Genomic DNA, 23446 nt, shown 5'->3' with positions numbered 1-23446 from the left:
CNTAGAAACTGTTGGATTAATTTGTTCGGAACCATCAACTTACAGTAACTCAAACTTAGAAAACATTCCTCATTTACAGAAGGATAATTTAAGGGAACATACGAATTCCAGCACTGATTTTCCACCTAAACAAAATGAAGCATCTTCAGAATTACGTATAACCAAGGCAGATACTTTGCCTGGAAGAACCTCTTCAAGACTTAAACGTGACTCAAAACTCCCAAACAGATATGACACAGACTATTTGGTGGATATTCCCTCAGTTAAAAAATCTAAACGTGGTCGTATGTATTTTCACTATAAAAATGATCTCCTGTGGAGCTTTTATGACTATGTGGAAACTACAGAAAGAAAAAGGTGTATAACGCTGCATACAATGTACAGGAAGATGATGGAAAAACAAGAGAGGCTTTCAATGGAAAAGAAATCTTCCGAGACAAAGTTTTCACCAGTTGTTTCAAATGAATTGCTAGATTGCATGGTCAACTTATGTGATGTTGACTCGGTAAAACCTCATGCAATAGGTAATTATGGCTTTATGTTAATTATCATTATTCAGCAATCTATACATTTAATTCGATAACAATTTTTTTTCATACAATGTTATGATGGTGGTTCTAGTTTACTGGCATAAAATAATTCTAATCTAAAATAAGTAAATGAAACTCAAAGTATAGCTATTGTATTAGTTTAAAACATACTACTCAATTGTGTTTCAAAATAAATATAAGCTTAATAAAACAAGTTATTCATACAACTTGAGGTTTCAAGGGTAACCAGCATAAATAATGTATTGGGACCCATGAAGTAAAATGTGTTTTTTTTTCACACAGTAAAGCTATACTTATTATTTTGCATTTTTTTATTTTACTCAAATTATTGTTTTATTTTTTTTAGAGGAACCAATTGTGAATACTTGTGCACACTGTGGAATGCTGTTCAATGGAATGACTGAGCTTCAAATTGAGTTTCATAAGAAACGTCACAATCCCGACAGACCGTGGCCTGTTCTTAAGTTTGCCCAGATGTCTCTTCCCAACACTAAAAAACTGTCCGGAAGAAAGTCTGTTTTAAACAGTTATAAAACTAAACAAAATAATCATCAGAAAGAAGAAGATAACGAAAAAGAAAAAAATAAACAAGTTATAGATGAAACTTTAAAACAATCTAAATTTCATAAAACACAAAAGTTTTCTTCCAGTTCTTTCCGATCATGCTACCCTCATTATAGCAACCCCTACAAACGCGCAACTGCTCGCAAATCTCGCCCAGGTTCATTTTAATACTTAAATGAAATTATGTTGTTGAAATTGCTTCAATTTTATAAAATATAATATTGCCGTTTATCATTTTTCCTGCATGTCTTTAAATGCCTTATGGAATGTCAGCATAATTTTATTATATTTGAACAAATTTATCATTTTTTTCACCTATTGGAGTTTTGTTTAGATTTTAGAATAACCTACACAACTGTTCCTATCGTTGACGTATTAGACGCTTTCGAGCATTTCTTCAACGCCGTGGTTACCACAAACGAGTTGCATTAATTGGCCGAATGTCGCTAGTGGGAAGCACCGAGCTAATGCAAACAGCAGTGTGAAATAACCACACAACATACGAACACATCAGGTTAAAGTAAACGGTTCACTTTACGTAAATTAAAATGTAAACCTGATATGTAGTAAGGTGGGGAAAGATGGGACTCCTTTTTATTCTATTTTATCGTCTAATTTAGTAGCAAACAAAGAACATACAAAGAGCCTGAAAGAGTTATAAAACTGTATCATCACGACTCTCATTGACCGTTGTTTGTTGTTTAAAATACCATCCGATTATTTGGATGTTACCTGCTAAAAGTGCCCCATCTTCCCCCGTCCTACTATATATATAAAAAAAACTAATTTTTGAAAAAACTATTTCAAGTTAAGATACACCACATTGACAAATGTAAACGAAGAAGGAGACGTGTAATGAGTGTTGGGTCTACTCATTAATAACAATTAATACCGGTGCGCTGAATACAACATTCGTAAGTTAAATTGTAGTATACTTAAGTGACACTTTAGGATAATATGGTTAAACTATGTTATTTAAGAGTGACCTACATTATAAAATAAATGCACGCATTGTTCAGGCGACGGTCTTGACTAAACCGCGCCGCGTGATAACAGCATCTGTACAGATGTTGCATGTTCAATTCTGACCCAGATATACTTTCACTATTGGTCCATATATATATGCATATATGGCTGAGCTGTAATAAATCATGTGGGCTTGATGTTCGATATATATGTTATACCTTTACTTTGTAGCGGCCTGTTGTAGTATCACCACACACCATTATTTCAGGGGTTGTTAAACTATATAGGAGTTCTAAAATCTTATTTTTAAAAGAAGCGCACGATAGAAGTTTTATGCAGCTATACCGAATCCCCAATCTTTATTCCTTCGATCGAAATAGTTATCAATGCAACAAGAAAAGCTGGATTCTATTTAAAAAGGGTTCTCGCCTGGGTTCCCTTTTTTTGCAGCTGCGCGGTCCATACATTATGTTTCAAACTTCGGTAAATGAGAAAATCATTGTTTCGCCCTTTACGAATAAATCGCGCACGAATTTAAGTAACAAATTTAATAAAACGTTACACCGTTTGTACAATCTAAAAATATGACCAGTGATATGTTATATACTTTTCAAGTCAACAAAAAATACTTATTTACATAGAGTCTATATACAGTGTAGGTAAATAAATGTCATTTGCAGCAGTTTTTGCTACAAATTATACACCAGGAGTAAAACAATATCTATTATCATAATCTGTTTTGTTCAATATAGAATTGTTTGACTTCTTCAATTTTCCGACACCACTTTATTGCGTTTCCTTTTCTATCGATTAGGTGGTATGTTCTTCCTGGCTAAATTCAAAGCAGAGTTTTCAGTAAAAATACATACATCCATGAGAATAATTGATTGTTACGTGTATGAATGAGGACCTATTTATCTTCGCGTGGCGGGGCAACAACAATCGTTATAACACGGGTGTTATGTTTATTTTTTAATCCACAACTAATAATTTAAAACTTGGACAACCAATTATGGACCAATGGGTTGAAAAGACCGTTTAAATGGTCTTGCCCAAGGATACATACGCTAACAAAGATAGCAGACGAGTTCAGCCTCTTAATGGCGGGCTTACAAAAGACACAACTATAGTCCTTAACAAAGTTGAATAAGCTTAGGCTTGAAGTAATTAAATGGACAATGCGCATTCTTCATAATTAGTTAAGTTATATATATAACTTGTAAAAATCCTCACCACGTGAACAAGGAACACTTTGAACGTTTTGACCTCTGTCATCAACTCCTTTGACCTGAAATTTGTTAAATCGGAACTTTATGATATTAAATCGGAACTTCAGTTTCTGATTGACCAAACCAAAAACACACAAAAAAAACAAAATTATCCGGATTTAAACTTAGTACCCAATTTTATAAATTACAGCGCAACCAGACTAGGATAGTCCTACAATGCATTCAGTCACAAACCATTTAAATTAATGAGTTAAATGAATCGTGTTATATAATGTAATAAAAACTAACCAGGGTATTTCTCCTTTGATCTCCATGGTTGACGAATCAATGTATATAATACGTGGACCTTCTAACAGAATAAAGTGTCGATATTTAAGCGAGAGACCTCTCTTCTTCTCTAGTTCCCCGATTTTTAAAATCAAGCGCCCATTAGCAAATTTATTCCTGGTGAAACATTGATTGTGCTTAGGTTGGTGTTACGTTCAAGCCATTGTTAAAATACATGTTCTACCCTTCACACTATTTTAATTTAATGAGATCGCTTGTTTATCCAGTAACCTGACTTAAAACATAGGTATGCAGATTATAGACACCTCATCAGCAGTAATTAACTGCTGGGTTGAAAACTGCACGTATCCGTAATGGGAGCAACGTGCTTTGAACCTAACAGCCATCGGGTTACGGGGCGATCTCTTTAACCACTGTAAAGTGTTTTGATTTTTACGTTAAAGTGTTTATCATTTTACCAACCATGGTGTTTCCGCTTGTTTCGACAATCTTCTCTCTTTTTCCTCTTCGGATAAATTTAAACTAAGCCCGTACCCTTCGTTGTCCTCTGGATCACTACATTGTAATCTAACCAACATAGGTTAACGCGTATACATAGTTGTTGCATCGTGTAATACTACATTACATTTTGGTTTAGTATTTACCTCAGTTGTTTGTCCATACCCTGGCTTACTCTTCGCATGGTACCACCCTTCGAAGGAGACAATCTATCCTCTGCAGTCTTGAAAGTCTTTTTTAATATAAGAATATAAACAATTGTGTTCTACAAGCCTCTTGCTATATTGCGGCGCATCAAATCACTAAAAATAAGAACCCACCTCACTTCCAAGCCGATCTTTCCCCAACACAGAGCTTGGTCTGTGCATCATAGGTGGAGTCTCTTTGTGCAAATTCTGCCAGTTGATGCCTCGGAAAAATGGGTGAGCCTTCAGTCGATCGAACCCACCTTGTCGTGCGGATCCCAGCCTGTCATCTGGATCCACCACCTACAGCAATTATTGTATGTAATATTTGGTCCGATACTTACACATTTAGATGCGACTACTTTATATTGTCGGAAGTCGCTATGATACTGTAACATTTTAGCTTACCAGCAGTTTGCCAATTAAGTCCTGCGCGTCTTCATTCATTGCAGGTGGGCATTTAAAATCGCGACTCACGATTTTTTGGAACACGAAGTATTCGCTGTCATCATGGAAAGGGGTTTTCCCGGTTAACATCTGGTACACAATACAACCCAAAGCCCATAGGTCCGAACTGGCAAAATAAAAACCAATAAAAAAATAAAATTATTGCTATTTCACCACATATAGTACTGTGGGGTAAGATGGGATATATACCCTTAGTACATAATATTCAAATATCCTGATTGTGTTTTAAACAATTACCAACGGTTTGTCGGAGTGATGAGAATGTGGTTTTATAATACTTTGAATGTTTTTTTGTTTACTATCAAATTGGATTGGAAAATAGAATGAAACAGTGGCCCATCTTCCCCCACCGTACCATATAAAACCAAGTAAAAACGACATTGTGCGTTATCGGGTGTCGACATGAATTTATTATTACGTTTGTATGAGTATAACCTGTTTCACACAAGACTGATTACCTGGCACAAGAACGCTTAGTAGTCAATAATTCTGGTGGTACGTACTCGGCAGTTCCCACGAAAGAAGTTGTCCGTTCTATAACAACATGCCTAATTTGATTTACAAACCACTTACAATAGTGTAATATCGCAATAACACAAATACAGATTTTAAAATTTAAACAAAAACTCGTTGCTAAAAAAACATACTGAAATATAATTTAGGTTCATAATTAAACATCTAAAATTCTAAAGCTTAACTTAACGTGTTGACCGACTTGTTATTAATATTCGTCAAAAATTATACCTGAATTTGTTCTGTTTTCAGGTGGTAACTTCGCTGTCCCAAAATCAGTAATTTGAATATGCATGTCGTCAGTTAGTAAAATGTTTTCTGGTTTTAGATCCCTAAACAATAGAATGAACATAATATTATCTTGAAGTTAAAAAGCATAGTTTGTACACACAACATTTGTGGTTTTACATCAAACACATTATATTTATATCAAACACAGTTTAGAAACCAGCACTTACCTGTGAATAATGTGCATACCATAAAGGTATTCCAAGGCCAACACTATTTCAGCAGAATAGAACTTCGCACACTCAAGAGGTAGGTAAGTATTTGCTTCTATGTAAGATAGCAATTCACCATTTTTAGCATAACTTAGCACAAAATCTGTTTTGTTAGTCGTTAAGGATAAAAGATGTTTTGCAGCTTTAAATTAGAGGGATCGAAACGTTCTATAAAAATGATGTACGTACAAACTTTTCTCAGAATTGGAGTGAACCCTGAATAAGGTCTCAAACATTATATAAAAAAACAACATTTTTTATAACATAAAAAAAACAATAAGTTATTTTCGCATATTTAATATCCGTGTTCCATATATATACCTGATGCTGTTGGCTAAAATCAAACCATAATAGGTGGGTAGAGTAAAATGTAAAAATGATTAAAAATCTATTTATTTTTACTGGCCCCCATTTGGTGATAAACCGCCCAAAATGTTTTTTGTTGATAAACCGCCGAAACAGACTTATTTAAGAGTAGTGAAGATCGCCAAAGCCGATTATTGCTGTTTTAACCATTAAAAATCGATGTTAAATAAAAAGAGTTGATATTCTAATGGGTGACAAGTTCGTAATTTTGAATGCTTGCTGAATTAGGTCAAAACTGCGAAATTTAGTTCGTGAGTTTGAATCATCAATCGAGCATCATATATAGTTTAATAAAAATGTTTGCTGAAATATTTCGTTCACAGTGATTTTTTCCGATAAAATTAGTTTTAGTTTTGTCAGAAAACTGAGACATGTATACATGAGAACACAGGTGGGGGTCCCATTAAAACAGATTTAAACATGTTTAAATTAATTTTATTTGGTAAAAAAGCTAGCACAGCCGGTTAAATTTAGGTTGGTTACTACAAGTTGCAGAATACCAATTATAAAATCTTTCAATACTTCTCCCATCTTACCCCTAAATAAAACTAAATAATGTGTGTTTAATATACTTTTTCAGTTCTTTTAATAAAGGTATTCATTGAACCACCTAAAACCGTTTTACGTTTTGATTTTTTAAATATTGGGCAATATGCGCTTAAGTGTCCTAGCTTACCCCTAATCTTTGGAACATAAAACTAATTTAGATAAATCTTAATTAAAATACACTGTTGGTTCTACATTAAATATAAATTTGTTTTGTGAAAAAGGATACATAATCTCTTTTCGTCCTCAAATGTATAATGTAATTTCACGAAAAAGGGATGTTCAAGACGACTTATCACGTGTTGTTCCTTTTTCACTTGACTCAATTTATCTTCTTGTGATAGTTTCTCTTGATCCAAAATTTTAACTGAGAATATAGTCAAATAGCAATTTACATTTATACTGATAGATATTTGCACACAATTAGTTAACCCACTTGCGTAGTATTTGCCAGAAGACACGTCTTGCGCCAGAACCACCTGAAACAAGTGTTTTTTTACTAGAATATGAGAAAACTAAATCAAATCACACTGGTGTAAGTCAAGTGACGCAACTTTTGTTACAAAAACAGACTCCCGCAAACTTACCGTGGACTCTTCGTCTTCGCCAAGCAACTTGGCAACCATAAAATCGTCCGGTCCCTTTTTATTCGGAACAGAAGTAAACTTTTCCATATCTCAGCGTTATCGTTATACGCACCAGTTGTTCTATTTACACTATAACCAAGAACCAATTTTAATAAAAGACTATATATATTTTAACAGGTACTGACTGTAACCTTGACTGGTGTATTTGTTATTGTATGTATAAACGGTGGAACTTTAAAGTTCTGCCTTAGCTCTACACTTTACAGTCTCACAACATAACAGCTGATCTCCCTAATGTCCAGTATTCACGGCTTGCTCAAACTAAACAACTACTCATCGTAGAATAACAAAACCACATGTTCGGTTGTGTCACTTATACAAAGCATTTCCACACGGTTCAACCGCAAAACGTGAAACATTATAACTCGCTGCATATACATACTGTCCATATGCGTTGTACATATTAACACAAATCAAACCACCTAATTATAAAGATGCTTCTACCGTAAGCGCTCACACAGGGGCAAAATAACTGTAGCCAACTCAACACAACATCAAACAGGAAACAATGTAATCATATTGATGACTAGTTCAGCCTACATAGTCTGTGAATAATACTATACCAGTTTACTTAGCTCGGCCACCATATACGCTACTATATTTAACTATAACTGGGTTTAGTAAATGAGAATAGCGCACGCCGTCGTCTACTAGTATTTGCATTTTTCCTTATTCCAAGAGCTAAATAACTACTTACACTTTGCGAATAGCATCGACATAACTCAAGAAGTTCGCTAAATTTGTACCTACATACATATACGCAGAATGTGACGTAGCGCTGCGAACTAATAGCAGCAGAAATTTCCATGAAATTAAGCGTAAACGACATCAATAGACGCGTGTTTTGAAACGTCACAATTACGTAAACGCAACCACTGGTACATCAGCGGAAAGCTAAAAGCAGCCACCGTAAATACTTAACCTGACACACTGTAGTGGTGCATGCGTACACCTAATAGACAATCATTATAATTACCAGACAGTCATGTCTGTATGGCTTATGTACAGGATATAAACTTAAATAGGCATTTGATGTTTTGCAGTACGCAAGCGCGAAAGATTCGTTTAAGATTGTAACAGACAACGTATACCGGTAACTACTCGTTCCTTATTGGAGTTTTATATTTGTTGTTGTTTGTGTTTGATAAAGGATGTTGCAATTCCCGTGTGGTATATATAGTATATACATCATTGATTATCATAACTAGTATATAAACATTATCGTCTAAACGCCGTATCACGTTCATTACCCAACAAACGGACCGAGAAATTAGATCGAGATAATTCAAAGCAATGTATTTAGTAATCTGTTTACTAGTTGCTTCATTTGTCAGTGGATCGTAATATAAACAAATTGGATAAAGCTTGTTGTAGTTATATTGTTGTCACAGCTTCTTGTTTTATGCTTACAGGGAATTGAATAATAGAGGGGTTTAAAGTTTTTAAAGAGTGAACGTTTTCGGCGCGGGAAGTTTCCGTTGGAGCCGCGGAACGGACAAGTTCGTCTTCGTTCTTTTCTGTTTTAATCGGGCGGAGTTTAACTGAAGGGTTGTCGCTTCGTGCGCGTGGTGAATGCCCTGCAGCATCGTCTCGGGTCACTGAATCGTTATCCAAATTTGGGACTCGACGATTTCCAACTTTCCTTTCTGACTGGAGCATGTTGTACTTCATGGATGAAATATAAAGCTTTACAAGTGGCGTAAGCAGAGCTGAAACTTGGTTTGGATCACCCAACATCATGTGTATATCAGGATAGGGAAATGGAAAGTCGGGAAGCAAATCATGACGAAGAGGCTCCTGGAATGGACTACGGTTCGTCCCAAGGCTATTCCTACGGAGGTTAGACCTTTAAACATGCACAAAAATCACAACATTAGTGAACATATGTATAGCATATCAGTTCAAACAGCTTGTTTAGGATTTCTTATTAAAACTATCCAACTTTTTATTGGTACATATAGTGGGACTGGGGGAAAGTGGGACACGTAAGTACATATTGCCCAATATTTTAAAATAATAAAGTTTTGAGTACTACCAGGAAATTTTACCATCATACCTTGATAATTTATCGCACTCATAAGAAATGTAATAAAACATACGATGAGTTATTTATCGCTTCGTACACTTTAGCGATTCGTGAACAGGCGGAGTGGAGTTCATTTTTTGACTAAAAAAAGAAAATATTCTACTTTTCCCCGTGACCTTTTTTACCCCACCTTACTATTATTAAAAATGTGTGAATGTTGATGCCTAAACACGACTTACCTATCAACTGGATGTGTATCAGCGTCCGACGATGATTCGCTGCTTTTGTCATGTGGTATGACGTGGGGATGTTTTCCTGTCGATTTTTCACTTCTTCGACTCTCACAGTAATACTTCTTATGGGCCAAGTAGGTGTCAAACTTGGAAAATCGGATACTGCATTCCTTGCATTCGTATTTCTTAACTTTTCGAGAGTGACGCGCGGGGGTTTTGCGAAGTGGTCGCTGCTCTGTTTCCTTGGTCGACTTCACACTGGATTCTGGTGATGTTTGTTTATCTTCGTCTGGTTCATGATGCATTGATTCTCCCTCTTGGGAACCAGCTTTTGACGCGCGCTTCTTCTTTGCTGGATTTTTATTTGCCCTGTTAATTTCGCTTTCTTTCATTATTACCCGTCTTTCGGAACAATAATACTTTTTATGCACTCTGAAATTGTTTAAACTCTCAAAGCTGATATCACAATCTGTGCAACGATATCTTTCAGGTGAGACGTGGTTGTTTGTTCCCGGGTAACGTATGATAGGTCTCCCCATTAGCACCCCTTCATTACGAGAGGAGTTTTCTTGAGCAAACTTTAGAAACATATCATTGCGTCGAGCAGGAATATTTCTTTGTTCAACATCCGAAAACTTGCGCTTTATCCCAACAGCAGAATGATGTGGGCTCGATGATATTTCTGGTTCTATCCGGTTCACTGCAATGCTGTGGCGACGAAAGTTCGGAATGGATGCTTCTTTAGGTTTCATTACAGCTTTCTTTGGTTGGTTAGACGCATGTACATTTAGTAAGTGCTGCTGCAGCGAGTCGACCTCGTCAAAACATACAGAACACACAATGCATGTAAAACTACCCTCTTTAGGTTCATTCGATTTTTCAGGTGGTTTTACCTTCGTTATCGCCTTACTACTCTGCACACATGCGTCTCCAGTTTCTTCGCGCTCCGTTGCACATGGTAAGTCTTCTTTTACTTTTCCTTGACTAGCATTTTTACAGTCAGTTGGAAAATGATTACCAGAATAATTCCGATGTACTTTCAAATGCTTTGTCATATCTTCTGGCGAAAGTGACTTGTAAGTACAAATTTTGCACGATCCATTTGGTTTCGTTACATGCACTGCGAAGTGTCTATCATAGGACTCTTGGGTCTCATATTGCGTCTGGCATAGGTGACAAGTAAATTTCCACGAATGTACTTCCATGTGCATCTGCAAAGAATATGCGCTTTAGATTTATATATAGGTAGGCTATGGCTTAAGCGTTCTACCAACCTCGAACATGTCTTTATCGGAAAATTTGGCTCCGCATATCTTGCATTCCAACTTGTAACGCTGACCAGTGCAGTAGTTCTCCTGGTGTACCTCAAGTGAGCTCCTCTGTAGAAAAGCAACACCACATCTGCTGCAACCAAACTTTCTCTCAACATTTATTCCTGCAAAGTAAAATAAACCTCTGCTCATGCTCGGAAATTATAAAATTACACCAAGCTTGCTGTGTGCTGCGTAAGATATATAATATAAACAGGGATCTTCAAATTATTAATTTTATAATAATGTAACTTACTGTTCGGCAGAGGGGATCCTGGTTCACCCGAGGATTGACTCGAATCTGAGTATTTGTAGTCAAGTTCGTTTGTATTTGTTGTTGGTGCACTGTTTTTAATAAAAGAAACATTTAGGCGTCAACTATTTCACGTACTAGTGTAAGTTTTAAACGATGCAGCGTTCCAAATTGAATTACGGTGAAATAAAAAGGGATTTCGAAGATGATATCCGTTCTAAATGTCAAACACATTACCAAAAAAACGTTTTTTTTTCTTTTTTTGTTGTTATTTTTTTTTAAACACAATCCGCATTTTTGAATACTATGTGTTGAAGGTGTCCCATCTTCCCCCACCCCACTATATATCAAATTTATACTTATACTAATAAATGTAGCACCTTTCCAAATGTTGATCTTTAGGACTTTCATCTTGTAATCGGGTCATGTATTTTGTTTTTTTGCTTTTATGCGTTTCTACAAAAGTTAGAAATAAGTTTAATAAAACATTAACTAATATTTATTTTATCAGCAATGTTCGAAACTAGAAAGAGATTCTGCGTTCAAATGACGTTGATTTTTCAATTAAGAACATAACCGCTATGGAAGTTGAATGTAAAATTGATTCTCTTTGTCAACCGTTCGTTTTTCGAAGGTTAGCTTTTCAATCGTCAGTAGCTCGCTGTCGAGTATATATAAGCGCTCATCGATTTTGCTGAGTGTAAATTCTCTCCAGCTCGAACTTAGCAAGCGCAGATAAGGGACGAGGGGGAAGTATTTGATCTGGCTGATACGGCCGACACAGAAATGGAATACCGAGATAAGATCTTATCGCAGAGCATACGAAATGTCGGACGGACAATAAAGAAACAAACTTTTTCTGGCCGCTGTAGGTGTACCAAGGAAAGGAATGAGTTCTCCTATGCGTAAAGGCCTTCACGCTTTTGACTATATAGAAACTCAAAAGCCCATTCCGTAGCCTAGATATCGGGCAAAACTGTTTCTTTGCTTTTACATTGTACCGTAATGCCACATCTATGTAGAATATTCTTATCATATATACCACACATTTGAATGTGCAAACGTAACATTTTTTTGCCAATTTAAATACCTACGTAAACAATTTTTACTATTACGCGTAACTGCATACACCCAAAGTTATACTAACATATTTCCACCTATTTATTTATTAACAGAGTATACAGACAACTTACCAATGAAATCATCATCGTGGTTATGTACGTGTTGTGGATTACTTTGCTTTCTACGGGACATTATGTGTGTTATTTTTGTATAGACCTGAAACAAAAATACTTTCTTGGAAAAGCTGTTGTTGGCCAACTATTTAAATGAACTTACTGTGACCACCTGCCTTGTCAGCTGAGATTAATGTCTCTCTACTTTAGAGTTTTAATTTAAACTGCCTTCTTCTCTTGTCAATATAATATCAAGTTTGCATGATTGACAATGGGTCGGTACAATACACGAAGCTTATTCACTATCAGAGTTTAACTGAACACAAGAGCTTTGGAGCTTCGGTCTTGGACCGTTTCCTGAATTTTGAGATACTTTATCTTGGTCTTCTCCAGGAAGCTAGCCTTCTTTCTCTTGTTTTCTCGTTACTGCTTGTTTTATCGCTTGCTCGATAAGCAAGATAAGAGCTAGAGCTCTGAGTGATGTCGCCCAAACCGCGCTGACTGAATTCTATCAGCCGTATGTTTGTCTTCGGAATAGATTTGATAAGACCATGTTTGTTTTTCATGAATTATATTATTACAGCACGAGTAATAACAAGGTTGTTTTCTATCTTACTAGCTGATGCCATCATGTATAGAAATATTAACTCAATCGAAAACATCGCTATTCAGTTGACAACCCTAACAATTTTGAGCAACTCGATACTAAAATGTCCCGAGTGAAGTTATACCTAACGAGCAGCATGACGCCGAAACAAACATCGTTTTAAACATGAATAAATTATTAAAATAGAAGATTTACAACAAAAGTTCGATTTAAAGAATATATTTACTGTTTTATTTTTCCCATCTTAATTGTTAACACTTTTAAGTGAAAGCAATACCGCCATATTGTATTTAACATATTTTGTTAAATCCTGATGTGTATTTATCCCAAAAACGTGATGCATAATAAAGTGATACAAACTGAAACATTTTGTATGTTTGGTATTATACTGCATAAATGGATTATTTAGCGTCAAAATTTAAATAGATACGAGGGCTTACATTTTGACAAAATTTCATTTATTAGTGTTGCCGGATACCAATAAATAATACCTGACGTCAGTTATAGCTTAACTTTTTAGGTAGTGCGTGGTATACAATCTAATTATAATGCGCCAATTATATTGTTCATGTCGTATACTGCCGCGTTTAATTGCTTGTCGATTTCTCAGTTAAATATGCACAACCCAAAGATTCCTGGTCCACTATACGGATAGATCATAACACGAGATCATACGTTTAACAAATCTATAAATACATGCAGGGTATAGTTTTTTTATAACGCCATTTTTTTTTATAATATATATAGTATGGGTGGGGGAAAACGGGACACCTTTGGCACATATAATACCTACATATTATGATCATGTTTTAAACAATCAACAACGGTCTATGAAAGTCATGGGAATACGGTTTTCTAATTCTTTGAATGTTCTTTGTTTACTAAATACCGTATGTTTAAATTATAAAGTAAGTAATACAAAATCAATTAAATTTGTATGATGCTGTTACACGTGGTGCTCGGTAAATCATATTAAAACTGTCAACATTTTTTGGTAGTTTGTTAATTTGAATCATCAATCCAGTATCGTAATTTAATAAAATAAGCTGAAATATTTCAGGCCATTTTAAAAACTGGGATATTAAAACAAGAAAAATGGGCAGTGGTCAATATTCCTTAAATTAGAAAAGAAATATATAAAGTTTACGTGTCATAAAACTAGCTCGCCTGTGTTCGAATTTCCAAAGTTACACCTGTTGTGCGAATAGATAAATTACTTCTCGTATGGTTTAATATATTTCTTTGAAGTGTATATGATAGTACTAATTCGTGGTACCACACAAAACCATCGTAGATTTTGGGTTTGGAAATATTGGGCAATGAGTGCTTAAGGGTCCCATCTTTCCCCATTCTAGAATATACAAAGCGAGAGATTGTTAAAAACTTTACAATCAAACCGCATTTACTAAGATTCTGGCTCTACTGCGCCCCCGTGTGGTGTTACAATAGTTGCATATATCTCAGTATTTTATATTTACTCATTACTAAGCGGTGTTAGTGGGAATAAATGCTAACCATTTAAGTAAAAACAAGTATTCCATTGGAACAAAAGTCATGTGGGTTTATTGGTTTACATTATTATAGTAATGAGTATTTGTTTTAAGTATAATTATGCTTTATTATATACCAATACTAAATTTATTGGAATCATTCAATAACAACGGTTAAAAATTGAATACAAACACTTCAGAATAAAGCAAAACGTGTTTTAAAGTACACCCGATAATTTCATATATGGTAAGGTGGAAAAGATGGGACACTTTTTATTTCTATTTTTTCGTCCTATTTGGTAGTAAAAAAAGAATATTCAAAGAAAAATAACACTTTAATCTCACTAATCTCATAGACCGTTGTTAATTATTTAAAACACGATCAGTATATCTGGATATAATGTGCTAAAGGTGTACCGTCTTCCCCACCCTACTATACCTGTCATAGCAACCCCTTTAATTCAGTAAAACAAAATCGCAAATAAGTGGGTGTGACATAGCTGAAGAATAATATGGAAAACATTTTTATTTCTTGACAACGACTAAAATCTTTAAAAAGGTTACTTGAATGAACCGCCCTTTTATAGTTTAAAGTCAAGATGCTACAACAACGTCAATGAATATCATAGTTTTTTATGTTATAACGGTCGAATTCTGAATATGCAGTATAAATATGTAGATATTTATGATAAAAATATAGGTAATATTCGTTTTTTACGGTGTTTATAACAAATACAACTGGACAACTATAAGCTACGAGTTTATTTTTATTGTTCGTCATATACGATAGCAGTATTAACCTTGCTATTTTCCAGTTACGTTGCATGTGTGAAATTTTGAGGCTAAAAGTTGCCTTTATATTTGTTGAATAACAATTGTTAAGTATTTTGACGATCAATAAATATATAGATTGCATTCCATAACCGAGCTTCGGTGTTTAAACCAAATTATTCGTCGTTAAATCTAACGATCATTTTCTGTCACAAAAATAAACAGAGTAAAAAAAACAATAATTTTTGACGATTCTTTTATGATCCCATTTTTTGAATGATTGTAGTAATTAACGTTAGTCAGTGGCAAACAAACAGACATACGATTAATTAACGATACGTACTTCAAAATACAAATATAATCACATTTCAATGTCAAGAGCTTATAGGGTACTAAAGTGGCAATCGAACAGTGTTACCATAATCAGTTAGTTGGAGCAGTATCTGCGAATGTATCAGCATTATGTTGTAACCTGTGATATATTTATTTATTCTGACGATTGCAATCCAATCGGGTTCTTACGATTAGCAATTTATTCATCTATTTTTTGAAAAGCGTTATCGTAAATTATGACATTATATAGTAGGGTGGGGGAAGATGGGACACCTCTAGTACGTAATATCCAAGTATCCTGATCGTGTTTCAAACAATTAACAACGGCCTGTGGGGGCCGAGAGCATACAGTTTAATAATTCTTTAAATGTTTTTTGTTTACAACCAAATTGGACGAGAATATGGAATGAAAGGGTGTCCCATCTTCCCCAACATTACTATACTTAAAGAGCCATACAAACGAAAGAAAAGATTTATATAGGTAGATATTCTCAAATATGTACCAGCAAAGTTTCAAAATATCAAACTGTTTATGGATATTGAGAGTGAGATCAAACTTCAATGCATGAGATTTCCTATCCGAAAAACGTCACTCAACATTTACCCTCTGGTACTAAAGTAAATTTATTTTGGATTTGTTACAATAAATGCCTTTTTTTGAATGTTTAAAAAATATTAACTTCATTTTGTTTTAATTTATCGATTGAGCAAATACTTGGTATTAAAATGTTTATATTAGCCGGTCGTTCGTGTTGATAATTACCTTTTTAAAAGTGCTGACCAGTCAGCCTATATGCTTCTATATAGCTATGTTCAATCGAAAAGTCAAACCCTAATAAATTCCATTTCTATTGTTATTTAATATATTCACAAAAAAGGACTTACTGTAACAAATCCAAAATAAAGTTAAACTTCCATTACTAATTTAATTTTTACTAACAGCTGTTAAAGGTTAGTCGGATCGAAACATGAACCATAATCTTCTTGTTCAACGCTGTTTGAACTTTATACCACGGGTTTTGTTTCATACACCCCGTGTCATCTAACGAGTTACCGTGTATGTTACTTTGTATGTGGTTATTTTTTCATAGATATTTTTATGTATAGTAGCGTGGGAAAAGACGGGAAACCTTTAGCACATAATATTTAAATATCGTGTTTTAAATAATTAACAACGATTTAGTCGTGAGGATACGGGTTTGTAATTATTTGAATGTTTTTGTTTATTACCAAATAGGACGAGAAGTAAAATGTGTCCCATCTTTCCCCACCATACTTTATGACTGATAATAAAATCAAATTTCTTCTCAAATTTACAGTTTGAGTCAATTTAATGGTCACGTTAACAATAGCAATTACCTTTCTCTTTTTTAACCTGGTTACTGCACCGGCCACCGAGTTTTCTAAAGAAGAATGCGATGAAATTCTGCAACAACACAACATATTACGTGCTCAAGTGCGCCCACCAGCGGGCAATATGGAAAAGATGGTATGTGTTTTTAACCTGATGTCAAGTAACTACTAAAGGGTTGTAAAATGCATATGTTTAAAATAAAGACAACGAATTGTGTATCTATTTTGTTGTTATCTTACACAGGCTTGGGACGATAGATTGGCACAAATGGCACAAAATTGGGCAAATGAATGTAATTTTGAGCATGGGAGAAACTGGAAAGATGATCAAATTCCGTATACTTTTGTTGGTCAGAATATATGGATGGGCACAAAGACTCAGGTAGATTTTAAGTACTTATTTATATAGAAATCAATGCCAATTTATTGAGTATTCAATGATGTCAAACTAACTTTTATAAGAAATTTTGGTTTATGGATGTTTTGATATGATGTTGATAGCAGAACCTCACCCATGGAAGAATAACAATTCGTCACATTAGATCATTGTCAAATTATATTATTTAAAATATAAAGCAATTTTGTGTTAGAATATGCACCCATACTGTTAAAAGAACAGATATTTGATAATACAGTGTGATCCGCTCGACTAAAAGGGCACACCGGAACTTAAAGATCGCGTAAAAATAATATAAAACGATCATATTCAAATTTACGTATAAGTTTAACTTTGCTCCGATCCTTAAAAATGCCTAAAGATTTAGCAAAGATATAATTGATAAAAATGATTCTAACATTTTTGCGAGCAAAAGGTTATATGTAAACTGCTTTTCTCTTTGCTTGATGCCCAGACCATGTCGAATCCGATATTATGTGATCTAATTTGGGGTGGAAGCATTATATTGGGAACATTTTAATCTCATAATTGAATGTAATTTCATTGAACAAATAAACTTCCTCGTTTCGTTTCTCCACCTGAATTTATTTACAGAGCCGGAGATTAACTTTACTAATCGTTCAAGACTGGTGGGACGAGATCAATTACTACACCTACGAAAACAACACATGCGAAGAAGGGAAAATATGCGGTCACTATTTACAGGTAAATCGAGCGTCGTTTCAATGCTTTTGCAAGGGAAAGGGAAATGTTTTCTTACCGGTTTTAACCCGGACTGACGCAGGTTGCGACTGCTGAGTCTGTGTTCGTCGGATGTGGTTGGAAAGATTGCACAGAAGAACGAATCCGGGCTCTCATTGTTGTCTGTGAATATCAACGTCCACCGTATGCACTTTTGATTGTTTAGTAATAACACATGTTTGATTCATTCCGCTGTAGATTCTGAAAATCATAACTAATAATACGTTTTCAACTTTCAAATGGCCTCTCGATAACCATCACGACACCTTTCTAGATTTTGTGTCGCGACGATAAGGCGACCATTATCCAATTAATAAGGGTGGATCAAAGCTTCAATGTATAAGGGGAAGAAAAAATACTCACTTAGCGACGTCTACGTGATATGTCTCAAATATTATTCATCTATTACAGGAGCAATCCTGCCCTGCCTTTGCCTTACAAAGCAGGCGAGTGGTGTAGTTTGTGCAAGTCCGGTGAGGGTTGGTGTGATGATGGCTTATGCGGTAAGAGTATATGAATACTATGTATTGTATAACGAACGACCATGTATGCCAACGCAGTAAACCATAATTTCCATATTACGAATAAAAACAAAACTTGACAATTGTACCAGTCAAATTTAAAAAACGTCAAACAAATACACGTATATAAATAGTTGGGTGGGGGGAAGATGGGACAACTTTTTATTATATTTTGCGGTCCCATTTGATTGTAGTCAAAGAACGGAAAAGAATTATAAAACCGTATTATGAGTTCTATATAAGGTTGTTCTTTGTTTAAATACCGATCGGGATATTTAAATAGTATGTGCTATATAAGTGTCCCATCTTACCTCTTACCCCTGTAGGTGCTTATAACTCCCGTGTCACCAAAGTTATTGTGAAACATACATATTGCTGGCATGAGTTTAACCAGTTAGACAAGTACAGCGAATAAATATATACGCCCAATAATCCGCAACCATTAAATATAGCTTGTGGCGGCCGGCCAATTAAAAAATTCAAACAATATATAATGTCATACGTATCTACAGTCTACACAATCGAATATTTATACAACTTCCGCTGCGTAAGATCAAGCATTAATTTGTTGTTAAATTTTAAATTATAATTAGGCTCTTTAAAATCTTGTACCAGCCCCTACGAACCTCATCAGTTTAGTTTACGAAATACATTAAACAATAGCTTGCGGCGTGGTATTTTGGGTAATTAACGTTCTGAACAAACTGCGATGTAAAAGCCACTAACAAGTTATTCGGATATACGATTACGCCTATAAGCATTTAAATCCCAGCCTACTACACAAAAAAATTAACAATATATTTTAATAATCAAGTTATTGTCGTAAGAAACGACGTCTTATTTTTTCCCTTGTGCTGAAAGTAAAACCCGTTTTAGCGTTTTGGGCACCGTCACTGGTACATGATGGTGTTCTAATACGTTATAGCTCAACCTAACTCATTTTATCGTTGCAGCTGAATGTATAAGTCCAATACACGAACATTATTGGCCAACCAATCCAAATAAAATCACGAAAAGCGATTGTCAGCACGAGAAACTAGGTATGTATACTCGTTTAATTTCGTAGTTTCTTTGAATGCATCAAGTACGTAGCGTACTGAATACTTTATTTGATCATCAATAACAAATGTTGTTCTCTTTTAAACTTAAATGATGGTGTTTACAGCATGCCACATAAGGTGTTACAATTGCGGTGTGTTGAATACAAACTTATGCACCTGTGCCTGTTCTCCTGGCTGGGATGGCCTTAATTGCGCAGGTACATTGCAGCTTTGTAGGTTTTAATTATCAAGCATCACCGCACAAGTTTACAAAACGCTGATAAGATCTCATTAGAGAAAATAACCCAGAAAATTTTTAATTTAATTTAATTTTATTTTATTTTTCAAACTTAAGTTTTTTTACTGTTTTATAGGAACCTGTGATGATTCAAAGCCAGATTGCACAAGAATGCTTCCGCCTGGCGCCCGAACAACAACCTGTCATCCATCACAAGAGGGGTTGTGCAAGAAGACATGCGGAATGTGTGGTATATTTCTCCTATATTCCTGTATATTAGCTTGTATATAGTGTGTGTCGACCTAACACATCTACTTAACAACTGTTTGTACTAAAGAGGGCCTGTACAACGACAGCGTTGGTCTCTGCTGCGGTGGACTTATCTGTGAGAGCGGCGGAAGAATTGACACAGATTCGTGCGAATGCGTGTGTCCTGCGCCATTTTACGGAACGCGCTGCGGTGAGTTTAATCTCCACGTTGCGAGTTCAAATTTCTCCCGCGATTGGTTTTTTAGAGAAACATAAATAAACAAATATCGATTTGTGTTTTTCTTACTGAAACCTCTTTCCTGTGCATTTCCACAGTTGAAGTTACCTTGATTGGACACGCTCAATTATTAGTTCTTAAAAAAGGTTTTGTATGTTTTGTTTTCGTTAACAGAAAGAAGCAGGGCAGAGGTCAAACCGGAAAGAAAAATTCATGCAATGATTCTACTTGCTGCACTTACCAGTTTTATGTGCCTTTAGAAGGGTTGATGTATTTAAGAATTATCTAACCGGTTCGTTATGTATTTTTGGGCGATTTAAATTTGTTTGAATCGTACCTGTAACGCGGTTATGTTTGATGAAATCATAAATACTTACGAATGTATTGCTCAAATGAGTTTGACGTTTTCATGTTTGACGTGGGCGTTTTGAGTCAGGGTTGACGTAAAAAGTTGAAATGTTTGTTTATTTATAGAAAACCTTAACATAGGCTAAATGCGGTAGATTATTTTAACAACGTTTTATGTGGGCGTTGTAACTGATGTTTGCTTTTTAAATTTGGCGAAGGTAAACACATTTTAAAAGAATTAAAATATTGTATTCACGTCGAAGAATGTTGGTTTCACTCTCATACAAACCACATTAAAATAATTCGCTTTTATACAAATATTGTTTATCTAAAATAATCCAAACAACAAAATCTAAACGTAGGAATGTGTTTAAAATGCTCAAAACTTGGACTTGATAAAAAAGGGCCAATACATTCTAGAATGTATGACGTTAAAGGTATTTCGCGCACGTGTAAATTTTGGTCTCTAAGAATAATTCGGATCGTCAGGGTGTAATTTAAGAACATCGTTCACATGAACTAAAATAGAGTAAACCTTTCAACGTAGATGGAGGTAAGTTTGCTGTTATTCTGAAACCCGATACGGACGGTTATAATGCGGTGTGTCGATTTACAAGTCATATTCTCATGTCACGTAAGTGCAACTTCTGGCATATAATGTTGAGGTATGAATGAACCTATTTTTCAAAAGCAGTCATTGAACAGAAAATTGTTATCTTAACCTGATGTCCTAAATCGACGTCGATGTTTGGCGCTCACAGCTAAACGTATATTGAAAGCATAACATTGAGAAAAGAGATAAGGAAGCCATCTTCGTACCGACGCCAGGCTGTTAAAAGGTGCAGGTCACGACCACCGATGATGGTATAACGAAATCGGTGACAGTGCGGCCGAACGTTTACGCAGTAACCAGAGATGAGAAAGGGAATACAAGTGAATATAAAGCACCCTCGCAAGGTAGAAGAATCATAGTCAACAGACATTCGCTTACGATTTGTAAGTTTAGATCTACAGTAAACGTTAGATGCTGTTAGAAATAATTAATAGATTATTACGCTTTACTTATTGTTTGTTAGTTCTTTTTAGATATTTAGAGCTTTAAGTTAGTAAACTTCGTTTGAAACAAGCAATATGTCTGCAAATAATAGCAACTGTCACTGCATTCACGGAACATGCTTGGATGAAGTTGATGGGATTTGCGAGTGAGTTGATGTAATAAATTATATAGTACTGTAGGGTAAGATGGGACACTTTTAGGACTTTATCTCCAGATATACTAAGTCTGTTTTAACAACGGTTTATGAGGGTCGTGAGGATACGATTTTGTAGTTCTTTGATTATGTTTTGTTTAATACCAAATGGGACAAAAAAATGTAATGAAAAGGTCTTATTTCCCTCCACTCAACTATATACATGACTCAAATTTAAAGCTGGAAGTAAAACTAACAGTAGTGCAAAGTGAAGTTTTTTTACGAGGACTTAAAAATACCAAGTAATACATTTAACCGTGTGTATATTATCATATTGTTGTAATCATAAATAAAATCATACATCTCATATTTGAAAAAAAATAACTACCAAAATATGGGCCGGGAAAAAATTTTAAGATACGTTTTATTTTCTTGTCCCATTTGATAGTAAACAAAGAACACTTCAAAAATTAAAAGACCGTATACTCACGACTCCCAGAGACCGCTGTTAATTGTTTAAAACACGATCATGATATTTTTATTTTAGGTGTCAAAAGTGTCTCGTTTCCCCCCCACTCTACTATATATTACTCGTTGCGTCATTTTATTAAAGAATTCTTAACCGTGGTCCTTTTAGGTGTTTTTCGGGGTTCGAAGGCGTGCACTGCGAGGAAACGTCCATTTTATTTTCAACCGGATCAAAAGAAGGTCACGGACACCCAGAGTTGATCGCAGCCATCGTTGTTTCTTGTTTTCTTCTCATTCTTCTCTTCATTGCTGGTTACGTCATCCACAAGTGAGTGCTGAAAAAACAATAGGAATTTGCAACAAATTATTTAAACAAAAATCAAAAACTTGTTGTTGAAATTTTTCAATGTTCGGCGTCTTTCAATAATGACATGAAGTGTTAAGTAATTATGATTTTCCATTAAACCAACATGTTATGCTGATATGATAACAAAGTAGATGGACATGTGTGAAATTGACTGCTCTGACCCGGGGGTAAATCATGTGTTAGGGGAAGAAACTCGGCACGATAGCGCACTATTTATAAAGTGACCGTGCCATATACCTCGCGCATGTTTGTTATTTTAGGAGGATTGAATAATACGTGAAAATAGATTATGAAATATTTATTGAAAACTATAAAACTTCATATGTGTTATAAATATTAAAATTTTCATAGGAAGTGTAAACGTGTTCGAAGGGAAAGAAAACGATTTCGAACAGTTCAGATCGAAGACAAAAGATCCTGTGAAATTTACAGAGGTCCGCTTTCATATGACGACGTTATAAGCCCAACGTATAGCGATACAAAGAGCAAAGGAATCGTTACAGTCGCATGAATTTAGTTTAAATATCTTGCTTTCCATTTCTGGTGTTGCTTCTTGCCCCATCTAGCGGAGAATATTATTGGTGGGAAATGAAACCTCACCATGTCTTGCTCTTTCATTCTTTGTCCTTTCATTCATACGTTCCAGTTCATTCAATACCATTTTCTTATTATTTATTGTGTCATTTTTATTTTCGTATATTCTGCTTCATTGCTGAAAGTTTCATTTTATAATTAAATCAAAATAAATATACTGTTGGTTTATTTTATTTAAAGTAT

The 23446-nt window shown here is 34.9% G+C and overlaps 5 protein-coding genes across 8 annotated transcripts in view; 3 read left to right on the top strand and 2 right to left on the bottom strand.

Annotated features, from left to right (window-relative positions):
* The window catches only part of LOC108949822, a 6429-nt gene extending 4913 nt beyond the window's left edge, over positions 1-1516 (top strand). The window contains exons 2-3 of the mRNA XM_026836449.1: positions 1-524; positions 898-1516. Coding sequence (XP_026692250.1) covers positions 287-524; positions 898-1283 — 624 coding nt within the window. The 5' untranslated portion in view covers positions 1-286 and the 3' untranslated portion in view covers positions 1284-1516. The remainder of the gene's footprint in view (positions 525-897) is intronic.
* Positions 1517-2423: 907 nt separating this feature from the next.
* On the bottom strand, positions 2424-7648 carry LOC100179193 (3-phosphoinositide-dependent protein kinase 1). Its single transcript, XM_002128836.3, has 14 exons — positions 7447-7648; positions 7262-7390; positions 7111-7153; positions 6904-7041; positions 5721-5865; positions 5494-5594; positions 5208-5283; positions 4690-4855; positions 4417-4584; positions 4243-4328; positions 4061-4165; positions 3599-3754; positions 3315-3369; positions 2424-2913 (listed from the first exon to the last, which is right to left on the bottom strand). Exons 2-14 carry the CDS (start codon positions 7346-7348, stop codon positions 2809-2811), a joined length of 1431 nt encoding a protein of 476 aa, XP_002128872.1. The 5' UTR covers positions 7349-7390; positions 7447-7648; the 3' UTR covers positions 2424-2808.
* Positions 7649-8429: 781 nt separating this feature from the next.
* zf(c2h2)-129 (zinc finger protein ZF(C2H2)-129) lies at positions 8430-13280 on the bottom strand. 3 transcript variants are annotated; one of them, XM_018813566.2, is made up of 7 exons: positions 12482-13280; positions 12337-12421; positions 11524-11599; positions 11147-11235; positions 10855-11015; positions 9587-10791; positions 8430-9152 (listed from the first exon to the last, which is right to left on the bottom strand). In XM_018813566.2, the coding sequence occupies exons 2-7, from the start codon at positions 12395-12397 to the stop codon at positions 8696-8698; spliced, it is 2049 nt and encodes a 682-aa protein (XP_018669111.1). In that variant the 5' UTR covers positions 12398-12421; positions 12482-13280; the 3' UTR covers positions 8430-8695. The 3 variants fall into 3 exon arrangements, with proteins under 3 accessions (XP_018669111.1, XP_018669110.1, NP_001122377.1); NM_001128905.1 differs by having other exon boundaries at positions 8696-9167; positions 12482-12645; XM_018813565.2 differs by lacking the exon at positions 12482-13280 and having other exon boundaries at positions 8430-9167; positions 12337-12444.
* Positions 13281-16923: 3643 nt separating this feature from the next.
* LOC101243201 (cysteine-rich secretory protein 3-like) lies at positions 16924-20613 on the top strand. Of its 2 annotated transcripts, XM_026836443.1 has the most exons (10): positions 16924-17008; positions 17117-17254; positions 17864-17974; positions 18054-18154; positions 18422-18513; positions 19485-19571; positions 19697-19789; positions 19946-20059; positions 20147-20269; positions 20471-20613. In XM_026836443.1, the coding sequence occupies exons 1-10, from the start codon at positions 16997-16999 to the stop codon at positions 20554-20556; spliced, it is 957 nt and encodes a 318-aa protein (XP_026692244.1). In that variant the 5' UTR covers positions 16924-16996; the 3' UTR covers positions 20557-20613. The 2 variants fall into 2 exon arrangements, with proteins under 2 accessions (XP_026692244.1, XP_018669138.2); XM_018813593.2 differs by lacking the exon at positions 19697-19789.
* A 1111-nt stretch (positions 20614-21724) lies between these two features.
* On the top strand, positions 21725-23420 carry LOC100187088 (protransforming growth factor alpha). Its single transcript, XM_002126014.3, has 3 exons — positions 21725-21846; positions 22472-22630; positions 23021-23420. The coding sequence occupies exons 1-3, from the start codon at positions 21776-21778 to the stop codon at positions 23178-23180; spliced, it is 390 nt and encodes a 129-aa protein (XP_002126050.1). The 5' UTR covers positions 21725-21775; the 3' UTR covers positions 23181-23420.
* The last annotated feature ends 26 nt before the right edge of the window (positions 23421-23446 follow it).

This window comes from Ciona intestinalis, chromosome 10, assembly GCF_000224145.3.
Source record: "Ciona intestinalis chromosome 10, KH, whole genome shotgun sequence".
Taxonomy (NCBI): domain Eukaryota; kingdom Metazoa; phylum Chordata; class Ascidiacea; order Phlebobranchia; family Cionidae; genus Ciona; species Ciona intestinalis.
This window is presented reverse-complemented; position numbering and strand designations above follow the sequence as displayed.

Excerpts from the sequence above, each read along its gene's own strand:
- LOC100187088 (XM_002126014.3), top strand. The coding sequence starts at position 21,776 with ATGTCTGCAAATAATAGCAACTGTCACTGCATTCACGGAACATGCTTG. Across the intron at positions 21,847-22,471 it reads GAAGTTGATGGGATTTGCGA|GTGTTTTTCGGGGTTCGAAG; the intron begins GTGAGTTGATGT and ends TGGTCCTTTTAG. Across the intron at positions 22,631-23,020 it reads GCTGGTTACGTCATCCACAA|GAAGTGTAAACGTGTTCGAA; the intron begins GTGAGTGCTGAA and ends AAATTTTCATAG.
- LOC100179193 (XM_002128836.3), bottom strand. The coding sequence starts at position 7,348 with ATGGAAAAGTTTACTTCTGTTCCGAATAAAAAGGGACCGGACGATTTT. Across the intron at positions 5,595-5,720 it reads GGTATGCACATTATTCACAG|GGATCTAAAACCAGAAAACA; the intron begins GTAAGTGCTGGT and ends TCTATTGTTTAG. Across the intron at positions 2,914-3,314 it reads AAGTGTTCCTTGTTCACGTG|CCAGGAAGAACATACCACCT; the intron begins GTGAGGATTTTT and ends CTTTGAATTTAG.
- LOC101243201 (XM_026836443.1), top strand. Across the intron at positions 18,155-18,421 it reads TGTGAATATCAACGTCCACC|GAGCAATCCTGCCCTGCCTT; the intron begins GTATGCACTTTT and ends CATCTATTACAG. Across the intron at positions 18,514-19,484 it reads GTGTGATGATGGCTTATGCG|CTGAATGTATAAGTCCAATA; the intron begins GTAAGAGTATAT and ends TTATCGTTGCAG.